This window comes from Carassius auratus, chromosome 26 (genome assembly GCF_003368295.1).
Source record: "Carassius auratus strain Wakin chromosome 26, ASM336829v1, whole genome shotgun sequence".
Taxonomy (NCBI): domain Eukaryota; kingdom Metazoa; phylum Chordata; class Actinopteri; order Cypriniformes; family Cyprinidae; genus Carassius; species Carassius auratus.
This window is the reverse complement of record NC_039268.1, coordinates 7,628,776-7,651,178: the sequence shown is the minus strand read 5'-3', so window position 1 is coordinate 7,651,178 and position 22,403 is coordinate 7,628,776. Positions and strand designations below refer to the sequence as shown.

The following is a 22,403-nucleotide window of genomic DNA, read 5'->3' as shown; positions in this document are numbered from 1 at the left end:
CAGAGTCATCATGACTTATAAAAAAACTATTACAAAGGTGGCTATTCACAAGACGCTTTTGTCTGATGTAAACCATCCCACAAAATACATCTCAGAACACCTAAGATGAAGAATTGTTGTCTTGCATAAAGCTGGAATGGGTTACAAAAGCATGACCTGAAGAGAGAATGCACACCAGATCTCAAAAATATCACTGAACTGAAAATCTATTGGTAAGGAGGAATAGTTCCAAACGTCTGAAAGTCATGAGTGACTGATTTGAATGAAGGTCAACCAGCTATTAAAAAAGGTTTTTCATTAGTTTCCACCCTGAACTGTTAATGTTTACACTGTATTTTAATAAACACATGTATATAAAAAAATAATAATAATTGGTTTGTTCAAGCAGCGAGTGTAGGTGAGGGAAAAAAAAGAAGACTATGAGTGATTGCTCACCTATAGGTCTGGCAACCGGTATCATGCCAACATATAACACCTGGAATTTCTGCACCAGTTCAGTTTTTGGTGTGGGGAACTCTGCTAAGGTTAACAAACAACATACACATTAACACACACAAACCTATTATTCAACAGAGAAGAAACACACATACTGTAAGCATACTGTGTTACCTTGTAGCGGGACATCGAGCCCAGCATGTGTTCTGTCCTGTAGGGATCCTCCAGCCATTGCTTTGGCATTCTTGCGCTCTGCCATGATCTATTACAAAGAAATCGAACTCATTAAACTCGCTGCCCTAAATCAGCAGCCTAAACAGAATGTGAACCCTATTTCTTCATTCTCAGCTGTGCTCTAGCCTTGCACACAGACTTGAGACTGCCAGTGGTTTTCACTACAATATAATATCATTTTTATGTGACACTGTTTTGAATGGGTCATTGAGGATCACTTCATTTTGGATGTTGTTTGTGTAGCATTTAGTTCTCACCCTGGAGCAGATTTCGTGCAGACTCGTTGCGATGGCTTTGGCAGGGGTGTCACAGCGGAACACATGACATTTTAATATCCGGGTGTCCTTATCTCGCGCTACATATGCAAAATCCCTGTTTGCACACAATTAAAATCAAACAAGATTAAATCATGTGTAAACAGCTGTTTAAAATCGATATGAAACAACCCATTTCACTCTTAATCTGTCATATTTCCAAAAAGGATACCGTACTAGAAAAATGCAGGACATCACTTTATCTTGTCCATAGGGAAATGATTGGACAACAAAAATGTACATACCAGAATGGATCCAGGTCGAGCTATTATATTTTTATTTCAATTTAAACCAGGAATGTGCAATAATTAAAAAAAAAAGTTAATATTTGAACTGCTTTATCAAAAAACAACAACAACCATATTACATCAATAAACAGTGCAGATGAGCAGACACTTGATTATAAACAAAAAGAGTTGTGAATGTGATTTGTGTGTATTTTTGTGTTTGTGTATGTGCTAAGAACTGCCCTCAAACACCCTGATGGATGATGTGCCCTTTAGTAAACAATCAATTAAAAAAAGTTACGTAAAGAAACACACCCACATTTCAAGTGAACAAAAAATTCAGTAAAATATAACTATGGATAAAATGCACACACTTCAGCTACTATATGCAGGTGAACGTGTCTGATGAATGAGTGTCTCTAAACTTACACCTCCAGCTGTATTACACACATTCTTTAACATTTCCGCTAAAAATAAACCATTATGGACACAATGGCCTGCAAGAGACTACAACCAGGCAATGATGAGAATACAAGTAACAAAAGGGTAAATCAATTTACCTCTCTCTGAGTCCCGGAAAGCAGTCAAGCAAAAGATACAAAAAACATGATGAGAAAATACACAAAATAAAGCCCATTAATGAAACACAAGGAAAACTCATTTCTGCACAAATCATTCACAAAACTTTTTTAACATAAAACTGTCACACAATTCAGTGCAACAACGTGTGTATTGTGAAGGAGTGACACAGAAACATGATCTGTTTATATTTCATAAATGGGTTCCAATGTGTACAGATATTTCAGAACATGTGCATTACAAATAGAGCACAAAAATGGCTATGCCAGGATGCATATTTTAACTGCTGGAACTTGCTGTGAAGATTCTTATTTCAAGAAAATATTAATTTTTTTGGAAGCATTGTATTTTCCAAACCCCATTATTATGTATGAAGAGAACATAAGAGGGAAGAGATAGGACACAAGGACCAGCAGGTGTGACGAGAATTCAGACATTTATCACAATGTATGTGACACCTCAAAACATGAGGCTCTTGGTGTGCAGCCAGTAAAAACCATGAATATGTAGCAGTGTGATACATATTTAACAGACAGAGATTTAAACAGAGATGTTAAACAGAGATTTAAATGACTGACTGAGAGGGAAAGAGAATAAACCAGGTGAACCCAGTGCACTCAATAATGTCTAGAATAAACAACCAAGCTGGTAAAACCTATTAAAAATGGGCGGTTTTACTGTACCTCAGCAGGATTCAACTGAAAAATGTGCTGGAGGGTAAATGAGAAACCACAAGGAGGTAAAGGGAACAACGCAAATGTACAGAGAACAGAACCTTGAGGTTCCCCTAAGGAATTTGAAAAAAATTCATGTGTTCTAGTTTGCGTAGATGTGTGGGATGGTATCAGAGGGAAGGCCTGATCTGAGGGAACACGCAAGGAAGTTGCAGTCTCTTTCAAATGTAACCCATTTAGTGACGTGAACATCTTGCCGTGACCTACTTTAATAACTGAACACGCAGTACTCCACGATACTATCCTCACCACAGTAAATAACAACACATACAGTTCATCCATAATTCTCTAATACTGAAATCTCCTCCTCCTCATTCACACCATCTGAAGAAATTCCACCCACTACACCTTCTAACAGCCCTACTTATACATCCTTTCTCATTCCAGCAAATACTTCACCTGTAAACTACTTAACAACAAATGCAGTAATGTAGAAAAAATTGGCTTACATTTATTCATGGTTACTGTAAAGTTAGGTGACCTAAAGAGTAAATAATAAAAAATGCTAGATATAAAAAGAGAAAAATACTCACATCTATTAAGTAATGTGTTTTTCCTGCTATAGAATTATGCCATACCCCTCTTCTACAGATTTTCACCTCCTCGTCTCATCCTCTGCTCTGTTAAAAACATGCAGCTCACCTCTCTACACTCAATCTCTCTTTTTTTTTTACCCCCTTCTCATTTTCGCTCACTCTCCATCCATCCAATCCCAGCGTTCCTTCTACCCTCCCCCTCCCGTTTTGCTTGTCGCTACGGTAACCTCCTCCAGGGTCTTGGGAGGAAAATGTTACTGATGGGCTTAGTATAGTATTAGCATAGGAGGACACAATGATCACATGTGAACACATACTAACATATGCAGACTACACAATACATTCCAAAAAGCCAAGACTGAAGTATAATTCCCTCCATCATGCCATCTGCTGGTCAGAGTGTGGTACTGCTTACACTTAGTAAGGCAAAACTGTGATTCAGCATCCCAGATGAAGTATGCTGCATTCCACCCCTGCATCATTCACACACACTCACACACATACCAGTCAGCTCTTCAGGGACTAAAGCAAGAAAAGTAAAGCTCTTCATTGTGTGAGCGATTCCTATGAAACATTTGGACGACCTCAGAATCACTCTACACATACACATACGGGCAGCCCCTTTAACACTAGATTAAACTTTCATTAGCACTTGTCTCTCATTCATCAATCTTTTATTTCTGTCCTGCTTTCACTGGGGTGACTTCTTCGATCCAGAATCTTTATATAGTGACCTTGCGTGAAGAATTTGGATGAGTGTCTTGATATCGGAATGCATTAACACAGACACATTAAGTGAATTTCTTGGAGAGTGTTACAGATAATAAGAGCATGAGGAAAGTCACAGGTGCACAGGTGCACAGATGCTGACGTTTGCAGAATAATTAAATGTGAAGAAATCACAGAACACATGCTTCATGCAATACACTACACTGAATAGTCACTATATATTTATCATGATTTTACTAATGAAATAAAATTAGGAAATATTCTGAGAATAAGGCAAACTGTCAATTTCAACCATTTTCTTTTACCGTCATCACTCAAAATGAAAGTCTCTGCCTGCCATTTTTTTTGCATATTCAAACGTTTTAACAAAAATAAATTTGTAAATATATATGAAATACTGCTATACTGACATTTATAAAAATATATGTTCAATTGGTGCATACACATGGCAGTTGTTACATATCATTATTCATTCCTAATGATTATTTAATGGAGAAACAGTGAGGAAAACTGTTACTCTATTAAATTTTAGCATTTTTGAAATTTATCGCATTTAACATTCTGAAAATACTTGGCAACACTGGCTGGAAAAATAAATTTTTTATTAGCCCTTTAAAATGATTAATATTGTGATATATCAAATTGTAAAAAGGCTGAAAATACTGAGATGTAACTGCTTATTATTTGATATATAGCATTTACCTGTAGCAAAAAAAGTATTGTAATGTTTAAATTTACATCCATTCGATATCTTTTGTGGGTCAGTTCAGTTTTTGAAATGCTCTTTATCTGATTTAACCAGGCAGAAACTGCTTATTCAAAAAGATGCAAAGCTTTGAGCTAACATTCAGTGGGTCACAGAGATTAAACATTATTAGTGTTGGTAGAAGACCAGTCAGCCGAACAGGATCAGCAAAGTAGAAAATTAGCTCCTCGTAAATAAGACCCTGATTATGTTTGTGGCAGCTGAGAGCAGTAAAGTTTTAACTGATATAAAATCCTTTTTTGCCACATCTGTGCGGTTTCCAAGAGAATTTTAGATACGCCTCCCACATTTTCATAAATAAAGAGTGAGCTTTTAATCATTCAGTTTAATTTGTTCAGTTTATCTTTGTCATTTATTAAACATTTCATAAACCCTTCATCATTTCACATTTTCTCCTTAACTAACCCATAAAAAAGTGCTTACCTTCCATTATCGCGGCCGACGCCCCACACGCGGATGCTTGCGATTGGCTGAGAGTGTAGAACGCACCGATCCATCGGGTCAACCAGATTCAGCATGTTATTCTCCAGAATGAGGTACATATCCTTCCCCTGGACACACAAGTACAATGTCGGAGGACAAGATAAGGGTTTAGTTTTACAACCCAGTGAGCTTTCTTGCTGTCAGATGCAAACATAGCCAGCTGCCTTTTAAGGCATCATATGAATAGTGCTGATTAATAATGAACTATGCCTTTTGGTATCTCATAGTGGTGTTACGGTACACATATTTGTATCATAAATTTAGGTACGGATCTTTTGGTTCGGTGCGCATTTGTACCGAACAAATAAAGTGTTGGATTAAACACTGCATGAGCATAACTTCATTGGAAACTTCCGGTTTTAAATATTATTACTTCTAATGAGAAACTAAGTCTCATCTTTCAAATTATGTCCTTTTTTTTTTTCAGGAAATTCAAACAAAAAATGCTGTTTTGACACTCTATGATGTGGCACCAGAGATCGCCGTATAAAAGCCTCTGTTCAAACAGCTGGTCGGAGTGCGATCATCTCAACAGCTCTATCTCAGACTTTACTTCCAGCTTTAATGTGAAATAAACATGAACGAACATCTCATGCTTCATTTAATTACTCGATCAGTGTTTCAACCGTGGAAAGACATCAATAAAACAGCTTGTAAACAAGATGTCACATGGTATTTCATTTACCTCAGGCAAGTCATCAATGTCCACAGCTCATTAGTCCGCTAGAGAAATAAAGTCTAGAGAACAGCATTTTGTGAAACTTTTGACTACATACTCATATTTTACATTATTTGTTAGTGATATTATAATTATCTAACGCATTGTGTAAATGATTATATTTCAACAACAAATAGAAATTTTCAAATTTAGAAGTTAATTATGTGCAATTTAAATGTTTGCATACAATTTTGTTTTAAATTTGAGTGTTGATTATTATATTTAAAAATAAATAGTTATTGAATTTATTTTTGGGCTCTGTGGTTAATTGTAGCCTTATAGTAATGTAAAAGTGCTCCCTATAGATTAGAGCAGAAGCTGAGGAAATGTAAAAAAAAATGTATCCCTAAGAAATATTTAATTAAAATTGATTTTAAAATAATTTATTTAAAATAAAGTGTAATTTGTTTGTTCAGTAAACCATTGTTTAATACAAAGAAAACAATTTTATGTTTAGTTCCCCCCCCCCGCATGCTGTACTGAAACCATACCGAACCGTGACATTAAAACAGAGGTACATACCGAGTCGCCATGATTGTGTACTATTAAACCCCTAGTATCGAATGATACAGAAGCACACTGTAATCCATGTAATTTGATACAAACAGCACAATTCAAACAGAGCACAGAAAAAGCTTCATAATGTTAATTTAAAAAGTGATTCCCTAAATACACAATAATGGGTAAAACAGACATTTATTACATACATTTTTTTTGTGTGTGTGTGCGCTTTTTGGTACTAAATGAAATGTATTTCATAATCTATGTCATTTCAAACAAAAAGCACTATAGCTTGAGTACTGGTTCGAGGCGGGTGGCATGTTGCTAGTTTTTCAAAAATGCATAAGACAGAAATTTTGGGTATAAACTTAATTGTTAAATTATAGATGATTTTCAATATTAAAATATAATTATAACTAATATTTCTCTTCACATTTTCACAGAATCTTTCCATAAAGGATAAATGCAATGCTTCAGTATTTTTAAAATAAAGGCATCTAAGAAGCCTTCTGAAACCAGTCGGAAGGGCACCTATGATTCCCTAAAATACTGCCTACACAGGCAACTCACCAGCTTTAGGAATCAATGTCACAGGCTACTATAAGGTCTTAGTATGCTTATGATTGTGTGTGTGAACTTGAAAGTAATGAATAAATGATCAGACCAGAAAATAAAAGGCAGGAGGAGAACAGAGGCTTTCTTCCTGTGTCCTGTCACAACACATTAAACTCTCTTTCTTCCTCTTCCTCTTCTATTCACTTGCTTTTTTCTGCATGACATTTTCAGCTCTCCCTCTTCTTCTTTTATCCTTTCTGCTTTTTTATGTTTTATCCCCTTATTTCTACCTTCCCTCTTTTCAAGATAACACAAGACATGTTTAGAAACACTGTATATATTTTTTAATGAATATGCGTACGTGCCTGGCTGAAAAGTGTGCGTGTGTGTGTGTGTGTGTGTGTGCGGGTATGTGAGAGAGAGAGAAAGCCATATCTCACCTCTCCCCAGATGCCCACAGTGTCTCGTATGTCATTCTTGCAGTAAGACAGTTGACGAATGCAGTTGTTAACAGCGACGCTGCTTTTACCCGGAGCCAAGTCCTCTTCAGCCATCTCTACCCAGCCAAGAGAGCGCACAGCAAAACACTGTAATAAAATATCACAATCCCACTGATTAAGCACAAACTACAGGGCAACTGCTACACACTTTAAACAAATGAAGAGCACAGCAAATATAAAACGTAAGATATTACATACGTATATTCTATTATGCCTCATATCCAAAATCCTCCTACTCCTCTTTAGTGATAAAGACTAAACTGAGGAAACACCTCTTCAAATTTTCACATGGCATCTTCTAAGAATAGCTGCTGCTAAAATTAGTGAGAAAGGGAAAGAGTGCATTCATACACATACGTGATTATTCACATACACACACACACAAAACCAACAGGGTGCTGAGATCAAAAGAGAAGGCCCCTTTTACGGGAAGATCTTTTCTTTCATCTTCCACTTTTATCCCTCCTCCTTTCTCATCTGTATCTCACTCCCAGTACTCCGAGAGCAAAATCATCCATCATTCAGTCTCTCTTCTTTTCTGACCATCTGTGATGAGGCACCTCCATTATGACAGTGTTTGTATGTGAGAGAGATTAATAATTGGCAGAATGTTGTCATGCTCTTTCAGTTTGATTTTAACCGCCGCTGAAAGAACAGATCCTCAAGTGGAAGAGTGTGAAACAACAGAGAGGGGTTAGAGAGAGAAACAGAGAGAGCAGGACTTAAGGGGAAGTATATATCAAATGGCAGATGATTTTTCATCTGATAACCTAACTGCAATTGAAAAATACAGTAACGGTAAAAATCGAGCTACGGGGTGGCACTAGCCAATTCAGCTGGTCCACCCAATCAAATGAGACACATACATTTAGGATATCTTTCATAAAAACAGTTATTTTAGTGTTCAAAATCTACAATGCCTTTGATTTGTTACATCAGGTGATATGCATCATAGCCTAAATGCAATGTAATCTACAGTACAATAGTTTACTAAGGACTGCTACAAATCAAAAAGCGCACCAATCAGTGGGATATCTAGTATTATTTGGTATCGTGGAACAATTATTTCGCATTCTGCTTGTTAAGACCTTTTCAACGATATCTATACAAGACTATAAAGATCACATTTTCAAGAAAAGTCAGATGTTCAATTTAGACATACATTTTTGTCTATTATCATCAAATAATAAAAAAAAAATTAAACATGGCTTGCTTAAAAAATATTAAGCAGCATAAATAATTTCAACACTGATTAAATAATAAGAAATGTTCTAGAGCACGAAATCAGAATATAAGACTGATTTCTAAACGATCATGAGACACTGAAGACTGGAGTGATGAATCACAGAATTAAATAACATTTTAGGAAATATTAAAATAGGAAAAGCTATGTTAAACTGTAACAATAATTCAGAACATTATTATTTGTATTGTAATTTTGATCGAATATTATGATATAGGTGAGCATAAGAGAAGTCTTTTTAAAAACTTGCAGACATCAAACTTTTAAATGGTAGAATATTTGACACATTGTGTAATCAAATATTTGAAAGATTAAATACACATTGGACATCACCTCTTTTTTTTTTGGTAGCAACTGTACAACAAGAAGACCATGCACTCTGCAGAATTCCAAACTGGAATGTGATTCATCTTTTTTTTTGTAATGTTTTGCACCAAAAAGCAAACGGACTACTTTTATTGTACTTTTTTTTTGACCATTTTTTATCTTGACAGCCATTGCCAACATCTATTTTCTTTAGAAGCTGAAGAACAATGTTTCACATTTTGCATTTTGTGGCACAAATGCAAGTGACTACACATTTATTAAACTATAATTGTTTCTCATGAGGATGCCTGTAAAAATAAATTTACATGGCACATCAGTGATAAAACTTGTGCATTTGAATGCCAAATATTTTACATGGTGGGATTTTTTTTTTTCTGAATTCAGAGAGCATTAAAATCACAGAGTAACCCCTGTAAATGTTGTAAATTCCCTACTTCACCAAGAGAAAGAATTACCATCCAAACAGGGCTTCAGTCTTTTGACAAAGAGTGCTCTGTTTAGTGTTCATGTTAACATTAGGGTTCCTTATTGATCCATTAAGGATATGTCTCAATCTTAGATAAAAACATCAGAAATGTTAACTACAAATTTGTTTTACATTATATTCTTTGACCACGTCTCCAAGCATGACGTGCATGTGCATTTCTCTGAGCAGCCAGCAGATGGCAATGTTTATCTAGAATTACACCGGATGCTGGACTCCTGTCAGCGCCACCAACAGCAAACAGCGTTTACTAAATAATTTGTTCCAAATCTGCTACAAGTTAAAACAATAAATTGTTTTCCAGAATAAAAAGCTAACAAAGCTAGGCCTCAAAATAAATTGTTTGTTACTTCTAAACGGAAAGCAAAATGTATATTTCTTTCGCACAACCGAAGGTAAACAGAATGGCCTATTTTCCATTATGAGAATGCAAGTATTTATCTGTTTCCAGTGAGGTAAGAGGTGTTGCTGCAGATGCAACAAACACATTTAGTAGACGTTTGTATATCTTTCATTTGATTCATGTTTGTCTCTTGCAACAGCAAATGTTAAACCACATAATGTTGCAGTTCCTAAACAAACACCAGGCAAATGGCGTGCAACTTTATTATACATTATAGTATTTATATATATATTTGCTTCAGAGCCTAAAATAAGACTAAAATAAGTTCTCTGCAGAGTTGTTATCTTTGAATAGGTGCAGTATGTGCAGAACCAACTCAAGTGCCCTCACCTTGGCTTCAGGGTCACTGTTAATGCTGCTGGAATCTTCCTCTTCAACGGGAGCAGGGTTTCTAAACACAGTCAAACATAGACAGAAGAGTTATATACATTTTCATCTCACCTTACTGTCATTTTTTTCTCTCTTCCATTTATTTGTATTTATTTGCTTTCACACACCGAAGCTTGAGGGAGGCGTAGCGGAGAGTTGCGCCTTCAAACTCTTTCAGACTGGGGTCAGGGTTTACTGAGGCTGCCTGTAGATCCTGAAGCAGAGAAAAAGCAGAGCTGCTTAAACATGAGCACACAAACATATAGCAAACCCACAACTGTACAGTGCAGAGATCACGCCAAACAAAACAGGAAAGCACAGATCCTGCGTTAAGTGATTAGACAAACTAAAATCAAAATGATTGACCAGTTTTAAAACAGACACTGTGAGAACCCTGCGTTTTTTACAAAAGAGATTGATCAAGAGATTTAAAAGAAATGAAGAGTGATCAATAACCAACATACAGTGCAAAAATCATTTTCTTAATCAGTATTCAAATATCAAAATTAATAAATGAAGTTTAAGTATTAGATTTTGGGCCCTATCATACACCCGGCGCAATGCGATGCAAAGCGCAAGCGCAAGTGTTTTTGCTAGTTTCAGTCTGGCGGCGTTCGCATTTTCACGTCCAGCGCCATGTAGTTTAATTAGCAAATGCATTTGCGCTCATTTCTGCGCCCATGGGAATGCTGGTCTAAAAAAGAGGTGTGTTCAGGCGCATTGCTATTTTAAGGAGCTGAAAATAGACTGCGCCATAGACCAACTCAAACCTGGTCTGGCGCAAGGTTTTTTCTTTGTTATATAAAGAACCTACACGCTGCTTATCAAACACAGGGACGCACAGCAGCACATAAACATTCAAAATATTAAAAATTAAAGGATTGCAATGCATAAGATTTTTTTGTAGGATACATATATATATATATATATATATATATATATATATATATATATATATATATATATATGATGGATAGTCATCGCCTGTATCAGAATTAGGCTATCTATTTGCTTGCACAAATAGATAAGATAAATTTAGTTAGATAAATGATTTTTGCAGTGCAGACTGCAGACAGACAAAATAACACAAAAGCCACGCTGAGAAGAAAGGTTAAAGGTCAAAAGGTAAGGAAGGTATGAAGCAGCACAGGATCTCAGAACACAACTACACAGGTAGAACATCTTCAGGCCCTTTCTTCAAATTTTTATTTAAAAAATAATGCAAAATGCATTCACAAAATATGGGCTCAATATTTACCAGCCAATGGGCAAAAAATTTATTTGGAACCCTGTGAGGAACATCAAGTTTCCACAGTAGTTTCCTGAGATATTTTACTGTGTATTTGTCTCTGCAGTTCAATTAAAAACTGCCTGAGATACTAACCTTCCAGATCTCACTATCAATCTTTCCCACAGCAAAATCACTCCATGGCTGTTTCTGCACCATTATTCACACATAAACGGGGGAGACAAGGTTGAGGGGTCAAGGGTGGGACGGTGGAGAGAGACAAGACAGGGTCGTTAGATCACTCGGCAAGCATGTGTGTGTGTGTGTGTGTGTACAGTAGATGTTCAGTGTTTGGTTGTGATTTGATTAGATGCAGTATGGATGTTGATATCTGACTCTTTGTTGGAAGAATCAAAGGATAGCGCAAACTATTTTTCCACAGCATTCTGAGAGTAAACAAGTGTTGTAGTTACCTTGTCCTCTTCCCGATGGCGTGCTTCAGAGTTTCTATCCTTCCCTGGCATTATCTGTAGGGATGAGGACCGGGGCTATACACACACACACACACACACACACACACACATACATATACATAGTTTTAGCTTTATTATGTATGACCAATTTCAGTACACATTTTCTTAATATATTTACATTTGACAATACATTATACACAACACTTAATACACAAAAAGTCAGTTAAATGTTTTTAAAGAAATAAATTCTTCTATTCAGCAAGGATGCTTTAAATTGATCAAAGGTGACAGTAAATACATTAATATTGTCTGTTTCAAATAAACAATGTTTTGTTCATCAAAGAATCTAAAGAAATATTAAATATATTTAATAGATAAATAAATATTAACATGGAAAACTGTTATTTTAAATGTTACAACATTTGTATTATAATGCAATGTATTTTTGTCAAAATAAATGCAGTCTTAGTGAGCGTGAAACTTCTTTCAGAATATTTTTTTTTTACTATTGCCTGCCAAATGTTTGAATGGTATTTTCACAATATTCCAATTATATTTGCTAGAAATTCGCCAACAGTGACAAAAAAAGTACTATTTTTGTGAACACAAATGAAGCACAAAAAAAAACAAGCCATGTTAACCTAGTTAGATTTGATTTGGATTTAAGAAGTCAACTGAAAAGAACAGGACGAAACAACAAGATGCATGTCTTCTTTTGTTCCGTTTTTCAGAAGCACATTGCCATTTTGAAACAAACAAAACCATGTGAGGTTCTGTCAACCTTGCTTCATTTGATGCTGCATTAAAAAGCATCAACTCAATTCAAGCCCACTTTTAAACACAGGAGTAATTGAAATAAAAAAGAACCAGACTGTTAAGATACATTGATATGCATGTTTGTTCAGTTTCATTTATCTAATAAGTTCTTTCATACATCTGAAAAAAAAAATAGTTGATAAAATAGTAAGGACTGATCAAATTCGCCATTCACCAGCCACTGTGTCTGGTGGGCGAGAAGATTAATTTCCCACCCTGGTTGCATGGTAAATACAGTCATAGCAACCTGTAACTAAATTAAGCATTTACCCAGCTCCATTTAATCCATGGCGAATTAAGTGCTGTCACATCTGTAATGGCATTTCCCTGAATGTTCTGTTTCTTTTATAAACAGTTTGTGAACTTTGTGTCATATCCATTTTTTCTCCACAACCAAACTGTACTCACTGTGAAAGCTATACACCCAAAGAAAGGAAGGATATGGCCTTAAAGTATTGTCCATACCGTAAAATTGGAGATTTATGAAAAGACTTACAAAGTAGCAGCTGTTGACAAATCCACAGGAAGGAACATTGCCGTCAGAGGATGAGGAAGTGTTTGAGGACAGGACAGGGGTAGGGTCCAGACATGAAGAAGACGGGATGGGGGCGGGGTCACACGAGCTGTCGGAAGTGGTGCTGCCTGAACGACTCGAAGCTCCGAAAAATATGTCGGCATGAGACATCGACTAAAGGACAACAAAGAGGTACAGAGAAAATGATTGGTCAATCTGGATAAGTCAACTTTTGATTTGTTTTATGTCCAGTTTGCATAACAGCATGGTTTCAAAGGGCTACCTCGTGATCTGGAGTAGGCGAGGGAGACATGGAGCCCAGGGAGTGTTTGCGGCTGGCATGGCTGGGTCCAGTTGGCACCGGATTGCATGGGGCGGGTCTCTCCCACTGTGTGGTGCCCGTTGGAATGTGCCAGTAATAAATACCAGCCATGTCTGTCATCATCTTCCATCCTGGAGGCAAATCAGGGTCTGTCTGAAATGACTGCTCCCCCCAGATATCTGAAAACACAAATACAGGTCAGGTGTGGTCAGCCAAGATATCCAAGACTCCTACGATTGGGTGTTATGACCGAAACCTTGTATGATGACATGAGTAATTGAAAATTGAAAAAAAATTACCTTAAAGGGATAGTTAACCCATCAGTTACTCACCCTCATGTTGTTCCAAACCTGTAAGACCTTTGTTCATCTTCAACACAAATTAAGATATTTTGATGAAATCTGAGAGCTTTCTGACCCTGCATAGACAGCAACGCAACTATACATTCAAGGTCCAGAAACGCAGTAAAGACATTGGTATAATAGTCCATATAACATCAGTGGTTCAACCTAAATTATATGAAGCTACGATCAATTTAATTGTGCGCAAAGAAAACAAAAAAAGACTTTATCCAACAATTCTCCTACCCAAAGTCACCATCTGCTGCCATTAGGAGAGTACCACAACATCTGTGGAGGGTCAAAAAAAGCTCTTGGATTTCTTCAAAAATATCTTTATTTCTGTTCCGAAGATGAACGAAGGTCTTACTAGTTTGGAATGACATGATGGTGAATAATTAAAGACTTTTGGGTGAGTTATCCCTGTAATGTTGGTTCCCACCTATCAGAAGATGGATGAAGTGTGTAGATGCTACTGCTGCACAAAATCGTGTTGGTGAAGATGACGTACCCGAAAAAAAAAATAGCTTGTAATTGTGGAAGATTCTTTGGATCCTGGATGTTAGCCACCCCAGTCTTTAGAAAGGGGGTGATCAACAGTAAGTACTTTTTGTACGCTTCTGTACACTCATAGTTATATAAACTCACTGCTCCTAACACTCATGTTTTGAGGGGGTCATATGATGTTGCTAAATTATTTTGGGGTATTCGGCGTAATGCAATATGTTTAAGTGGTTTAAGGTTAAAAAAACATTATTTTGTACGTACTGTACATTACTGTTTGTCCTCTATGCTCCACCTTTCTGAAACACATAGATTTTTACAAAGCTTGGTGTGCTCTGATTGGCCGATTACCTTAAGAGTGTGACAGAAATGTTATGCCCCTTACTGTACTGTGGTGGGGATGGCAACAATACAACAGTGAGAATAAAAGTTACTCCTTTCTTTGCGTGAGCATTTGGGAGGTGATTTGCTATCGAAAGCCAAATGGGTCAGAATATGCTTGCTTTTCGACACCGTATGCATAATCGACGCCGATTTCATAATGTCGCCAGGCGTTAAATAAGCGCCGTTACACGATAAGTTAACGCCTAGCAGCGTTATGAAAATGGCGTTTTAAAATTAATACGCCGTTGAAAAGCACTCGTATTCTGACCCATTTGGCTTTCCATAAGTTGCAGATCTTCCCACATCATCACGTTTTCTGTGTGCGTTTGCGATGACATAAGATGAATTCAAACGCACATGGGTCCGATACAACTATTAAGTGTGAAAGCAGACCAACGCTGTGGGGGGCGCCAGAAACAATCGCGCTCGGACCGCAGCAAACGAGCCCAGTATAAAAGCCCTAAAAACTTAACTTTTATAAAGAATATGTCTTTGGATTTGAGACTTTAGTCTTTGCAACTTTAGGGGTCTTATTCACGAACAGCTTGTAACACTCCAAAGAGAAAGGAAAAGTTGAAATTGCATCATATGACCCAATTAAATGGGCTTTTTTGCTATTTGATGGGAGAAAATTTTATAAAGAAGAATTAGACTGATTGCCTTTTTTTTTTTTTATTCCTTTGGCCACAAAAATCATGTGTAGTAAAATCTGATTTTGTGACAGCATTAGTTCATGGAATTTCAGACCAGAGTATGTGAGTGCTAATGACTGAACATGTGGTAATGGGAAATCAAATTAATTAAATACTTTATAAGTAAAAGGTCCTAATATTTGAAACTGCCCAGTCAGTCTCCCAATAAATGGATGTTTCAATCAGCAACCAAATAATTAAAACCGCCAAAGTCTAGATAACGAGGCACTATGGGATATGAGTGCCCTGTAATATATTGATTCTACAATTAGCTTTTTTTTCTGTCTCTCTCACATGAACTTGCTACTGTTCTGTCTGTCCTCACTCAGCAGCTGGGAATGTTTGTTTCATGTTTCAGATACTAGTAAGAGCATTATTCATACAATGCAATCTGGATGAGGAAAACCACACATATACACAGTAAACCACTGCAGTCTGTTACTCACACATATGCTGAACAGATTCAAGCCAGGAAACACGTCCTCACCAAAACCATGAAGCCGTGACATTCATGTGTGTGTGTGTGTGTGTGTGTGTGTGTGTTTAAAACAACTCTACAGAGGACTGTGTCAATCTACATGACACTTCCACAAAATGAATATAGTGAATGATACTTGAAAAAAAAAAAAGATCTAAAACTGTGTAATAACCAGCTAGGAAATAAGTGGTAAAATCTCTTTCATATTCTAAGCTGATACACTGTTGATTTTTAGGCTTTCCTGCTGATTCCCTTTATATCCCGACTGCACAATATGTAAAATCAGTATTTCAAATGAGACAGATGATCAAATAGTCATAATACAGCTGTATACAGCTGCATCAGCTAAGATCATTAACTATACAGAATCTGGACAATTTGTATCCCATTAGGTCACAGCAACTATTCAACTCAAAAAGTTATTAAAAACTATGCAGGCAAGTGTAAGTGTACATGCTATAGGTACTAAGAAAGGTGTTCCTTATGGTGTTCTTAAACAACACCTAAGTAATTTGTTGACTTGTTGAAGGTCACACAGGTCAAAGGAAAATGCCAACATGGTGGATGTACTGAGAATCACTCAGGGTTACTCCACCCATAATGAAATCTCATTAGTCTAAAATCCAGCTCCACATAGCACAAATATTGGCTGTGAATTGTCAATATAAAAGTAACTTTTGGCTGGAAGCTTGTCTGCAGTCAAATGTACTTTTGTTTATCAAATTTTTGCAAGTGTAATTTGTTTGAAAGTGACTTTTGTATGAGCTGTGTTTCATCAATAACTACATTACTGACACTTACAGAGTATATGTATCCAGTAAAAAATGTTTATTAAATAATGTCTATAAATTCACCAAATTATATGAGCAGGTAACAAGTGTTATTTTAGAATCTCAGATACTGTAGTACTTTTTAATCAATATATAAATGATTTTCCCCATTTTCGTTTAAGCAATTTGTGAGTTGTCATTTGAATTTTTTTTAAACACCTTTTATAAACCACTATAAATTTTTATTTTAGTTTTAGTTATTAGTTTAGTTAGTTTATTTCAGTGCATGTTTAGTTTTTTTCTTTGAAGTTACTTGAGTTGAGTAGCCTCACTGTCTCTTTAAGGCATGACTCACTTCAATGAGACTTAATAATCAGCCAACAGAACTGACTAAATGAGTGAAACAGCTATCAGCCAGCACTAGTCATGTACAGCAGATCTATTCTCCCAGCATGCAAAGTGAACACAAGTTCTTATTAGAGACGTCTCCTGCACACAAGTTCTCTTTCAATAAGATGATGAGGCACTGCTTTACAGGAACTCTAGTGTTCTTTAATACTGGGAATAATCATGATGAGGTGCATTATGGGACTTGTAGTCCCTAATATATAAGTGGGTCACCACAGCTGCCTGAAAACCTCATTACAGTTCAATCCAACCCTTATACAGATTCAAATACAAAGAAATAAAGACAACAGTCAGGTTGATGTTTAATAATGGTCTGGATTTTCAGCAATTATACAGCGTGCTAGCATATAGTAACTCTCCTAAGCCTAGATTTAAACATTCGACCCACTTTTGATAACATCTCTCTCTTTCTGCAGTCTATTAAGCATGTGGCGAACAGAGGGGGAGGGGAGAACAGCCGTAAAATTCACGCACACACGCGGACCCAAGTGCCATGAACATATGCACAACTTTAGTATTCAGCACACAGCTCGTGACACCCTTCACTGCATCCTCCCACCTTCCTTATCTCTCTTCTCCGCCTGCATTTATGAGCATGCACACGCAATGGAGACGCGTAGCTACATGCGCAGCACTGACTCACAGCCACACAGACACACCGACGCGCAGTACCTACCCTCGTAATTCACTATAACAATGGCCAACATGTAGTCTTTACCCAGCATCATGACTGAGCAGCCGCAAGCAGAGAGGATGACATGAGAAGATTGAGGAAAGCAGAGGCAGAGCTGGAGAGGGACAGAGGGGGCGAGCTACTGATGGAGAAAGGGAGAGGGAGAGACGGGGTGGGTGAGCATGCGAGAGCCACAGACTCTGTTTATTTGCTGTATATTTTTTATCCAAATCTTTCAAGAGAGATATCAGCTTCCTGTCCATCCGGGACACCAGATTGGTCATGCAGCCATGCAAAGCCACCGCCCTCATCGAACGCTCCGTCACCCCGGCAACCCTGAGATCATTTTTCCTGCAGTGTCACCTAACGTGTGGTCACGTGACCTTGGTATGACAAGATACAAGAAAACAGTGGGAGAGGGATGGATGTGCAAGAGTTAGTGTGCTGTGGCGATGCCTGCTAACATCTGGGTGTAAAACCAGTTCACAGCTGTCCAATACCCACCATGCTGGCCGAACGGACCTGTCACACACCTGTGAGGTTTTCCTGTCTGGTGAGAGAGATTTCGACAGACACTGTGTCAATGCTAGACTAGTTTGAGTGACAGTCCGGGGGCAGAGAGGAGACTTGTTACCACAGACACAGCCATTTTGACTCACCACACAAAACTCTGCACCATTTACCCTCGGCATAAACTTCATGTTGCAAGTAGGTTGCAAGGGACCCCACACACCCACCCCCCAAAAAATAAAAATACAATTATTTAAGCACCCTCATGTTGTTCCAAACCTGTATAAATTGTCTTCTGTGGAACACGAAAGGAGATATTTTGAAGAATGTTGATGCTGCTCTTTTCCATACAGTAAAAACACTTTAACATGCAGCTATAATAACAACAGCTGTAGAGTCAAGCTATAGTCTTCTTCTGTCTAAGCATACATATTGTGTAATAATATGTAATTGAATATTTTACAGATTAAATACACATCATGCTTCACTTCAGCCACTGGTTACAGTTGCATTATCTAGGTATGTTAATCCATTTTGACAACTGAAATCAGTCACTTAACAGTAACCACTGCCTGTCAATCTTTTTAAAAAAAGTCAAAAAGCATCATAAAAGTAGTCCATATAACTTCTGGATCCAAATATGGCTTACTTCCATTGAGGAATAAATCCAAATTCATAGTAATCATAAAAGAAGCAACAAAAAGTACCCCGATGATGTGTTTCTTCTACTTAGATTTCAAAGTGCGCTCCTGTGGCTATGTATCATGACTATTCGGTCATCTGTCTCATTTGAAGTACTGATTTTACATATTGTGCAGTCGGGATACAAAGGGAATCAGCAGGAAAGCCTAAAAATCAACAGTGTATCAGCTTAGAATATGAAAGAGATTTTATCACTTATTTCATTACACAGTGTTCAATCTTTTTTTTTTTTCAAGTGTCATTTACTACATTCATTTTGTGGAAGTGTCATGTAGACACAAAGTCATCTGTAGAGGGCAACATGGTGGATGCAGTACATCCAGATTTCAGAACCACTACACACATTCATACTACACTGTATATACATATACACTGTATAACATACTAATGGTCGCAAAGTACCTAGTCGGAGACTGAAAGTATGTGATTTAAGATGCAGCTACCTTAGTTTTGCAATAAATTTGTATGAGGAACTGACAAATTTAAAGGGATAGTTCCCCCAAAAACTAAAATTATGTCATCATTTATTTGCTCATGTCATTCCAAACCCAAAAGACTTTTGTTCAGGCTTGTCAAGCGAGCATGTCTGGGCTTTTGTTTACCGTATTTGATGTTTTCTGTGTATGCAAATAAAATCCTAAATCAAATCTGTTATATAAAATGATCATGTGTCATCAAAAGACTTTACTGTAGAACAAACCACTTGATTCATGTAGATTATTTTAACAATTGCTTCATGAACTTTTTAATGCTTTACAGTTTTGGTGGAAAGGATTTTCAACAGATTGCAATAACATTAAAGAGAGTTAATGATGACAATTAGAATTTCTGGATGAATTCTACCTTTTCAAAACTACATTTTCAATTTACGATTTAAAAAAAGGAACACACAAAAGTAAAGAAGCTTTTAACAAGCTTTGCTCCACAGCCTCAATCCAGACACACACTGTGCTGCGCTTACCTAGATCACACTTCAGTGAAGTGAAAAGACCAAACACACAAACACCTCTCTGCCAACGCACTTCAGTCAAACTGAAAACCACACATACCACATGAGTGCACCGTATCCACTACGCTGAGCCAAAACACACACACACACAAAACCACACTGAAGAGACCAGCAAGCATCGTAACACTTTGAATGTGTACTACTGACCGCTCTCTTCTGGTGAGCCCAGTGATGCACTGTCCTGTGACAACGTGGTCCAGCTGGACTCCTCGTCACTGTGTGGAAGGTTCTGGATGCGGTTTAGTGCCCGGTCTGTCTTGGCTCCCGTCCGTGGTCTGTCTTTTTTCGTCTCGGGTGAGGAAGAAGAAGATGAAGAGCCGACAGACAGGAGAGGCGTGTCCTCAGGGCTGTGCGGTTTACTTGGAGACGAGGGACAGGGATTCTTCTCTTTCTCCAGCAAAGGTTTTGTGACATCCTCATCCTGCGTGTCCGACAGTTCATACGACAGGTCATCCAGGCACGACTCCAGGTAACCCTTGGTCTTAAGCTCCTCAGGTGACTTCCTGTCTGAAACAATCTCTGTTTTCTCGGACAGAATGAGCAGGTCGTCTCCACAATTCTCCACAAGATCCTTCTCATTAGTGTCCTCATCAATTAACTCATTCACTTCCTCGTCAACAAGCTCGTTGTTCAGGTCAAAGTCGCTGTGAACGTCGTCGACGTTAGACTCGCTGTCGAGGCTTAATTCCTCGACATTCCTCAACTCATCATCGATGTTGTGCTCTGATTCTGATTCAGCTGTGTCTCCATCTTCGTCTTCTTCGGTGGTGTTCTTGTTGTGATCCTGTCGCTCTGTAGCTTTGCGTAGCTGATTCGCACCATTTTTGGCCAGTTTAGGGTTGGCAGTTGTCGCTGAAGATGACGAGGGTGGTGTCATGCCTTCGCCCAGTCCCATCGCGCTCTGAATGCTTGTGAGCGCGTACTTCTTCCGGCACTTTGGGGGCGTGGCCTGGCCCTGTTTGATGACATCACCACTAAGCAGTTGATTGTGTGAGGAACGCAGACTGAGGGAAGTGGGCGGAGTTGCAGAGGGCCCGTTGTGATTGGCTACGTCCACAGAGGGGGAGGGGTTACGTGGCGAGGGCACACAGACTGACATCATGGCTAAAGTTAGAAAAAGTGAAAAAGCTGTCAATATCACACATAAACAATACAAGAGAGAAACATTTAAAAAATTCAATTTTTTATTTCTAATAAATTCTTAACTTTTTAATTTATCATAATTGATTTATTATTTAATTTAACATACTAAATCAGCATTTTGGTCAAATTTAAAGCTCTTGTTTTTGTCCAGTGGTTGATAGACAGATGAGTGGCTTGGCGCTGTTGGTTAGGACACGTCAGGACAGATTAAATGTCAAAGAAACCAATTTAATCAATGTGACTTGACATCAATGTGCATCATATAGAATTGTCTTTGATTAAACATGAAGGAATATAAAAATATGATAATACTGCAAATAGATTGAAACTGGGACTGAATCAGCAATGACGTTCATGAAAAGCTTATTTGTCTTCGCTCAAGCAGCTCTGCTTCTGTGCTACCAAACTGCATTACCATATTTAAAATGAACTTAATCTGATGGGAATTGAATGTGATTATATCTGATTTACAACCCAGTGCTTCATACTATGATGCGATTGGGTGGAAAATTAAATTTGTTTCATGCCAAAAGATGAGCCGATTTTTGCTAACACTCAAAAAGAAAAGAGGATGTATCCAATCACACAATAATCCAACATATTACATGAAGACACAGATGGATACAAACAGGGCTCCAGACTGTAAAAAAAAATTAATTTGAGATTTAATTTAAAAACCTAGTCACCATTGGCAACAGTAGAGCACACTTTATATGCCTCCATATTAATTTAACCAAATAACATATTGTGATGAGTCAGGCATCCTACTTATCCAGTGAATCATTTAGAGCTGATACTGAATTCACAGCTGATTTCGTTACAGAACTGCTTATCATTTTTCAGTTGTGTCTGATTTTAAATTTACTGAGAACCGGCAATGTGTATTTTAAGTTTGCCTTTATATTAGTTCATTTGCTGACTTGTTAATTAAATTATTTTTTATTTAAAGATACATATTCACAACAGATATTCACTGTAATAAAATAATATTAGTTAACATTAACTAATCATGAACAATACCTTTTGCAGTGTTTATTAATCTTAGTAATATTTGATTACATTAGTTAATGCACTGTGAACACCATGAACATTTTATTAACTATTAACACATATTGCTCATTTTTAGTCCATGTTAATGCATCAATGTTACCAAATCAGACCTTGTTGTAATATGTCACCAAAATAATAAATGGTATTCTAAAAACATTCACATTTATTAATATAGTTAATATTATGGGTTATTGTCTAGCATACTAAAAATCTGATTGTTAGGCTGAATTGACATTGTTTGAAAATAACACT

The 22,403-nt window shown here is 37.2% G+C and overlaps 1 protein-coding gene across 8 annotated transcripts in view; it reads right to left on the bottom strand.

The window, feature by feature from the left end:
- apbb2b (amyloid beta (A4) precursor protein-binding, family B, member 2b) overlaps positions 1 to 22,403 on the bottom strand; it is a 47,240-nt gene that overhangs the window by 5,239 nt on the left and 19,598 nt on the right. For 2 of the 8 annotated variants that reach the window (XM_026203987.1, XM_026203988.1), the window contains exons 5-17: positions 20,106 to 21,062; positions 13,452 to 13,669; positions 13,151 to 13,342; positions 11,839 to 11,913; positions 11,522 to 11,575; positions 10,266 to 10,351; positions 10,099 to 10,159; positions 7,252 to 7,398; positions 4,978 to 5,105; positions 1,771 to 1,776; positions 927 to 1,041; positions 610 to 697; positions 436 to 519 (exon numbers count right to left, since the gene is read on the bottom strand). In XM_026203987.1, the coding sequence (XP_026059772.1) occupies positions 436 to 519; positions 610 to 697; positions 927 to 1,041; positions 1,771 to 1,776; positions 4,978 to 5,105; positions 7,252 to 7,398; positions 10,099 to 10,159; positions 10,266 to 10,351; positions 11,522 to 11,575; positions 11,839 to 11,913; positions 13,151 to 13,342; positions 13,452 to 13,669; positions 20,106 to 21,060 (2,209 nt within the window). In that variant the 5' untranslated portion in view covers positions 21,061 to 21,062. The other 6 variants (XM_026203989.1, XM_026203993.1, XM_026203990.1 and 3 more) reach the window with 6 other exon arrangements.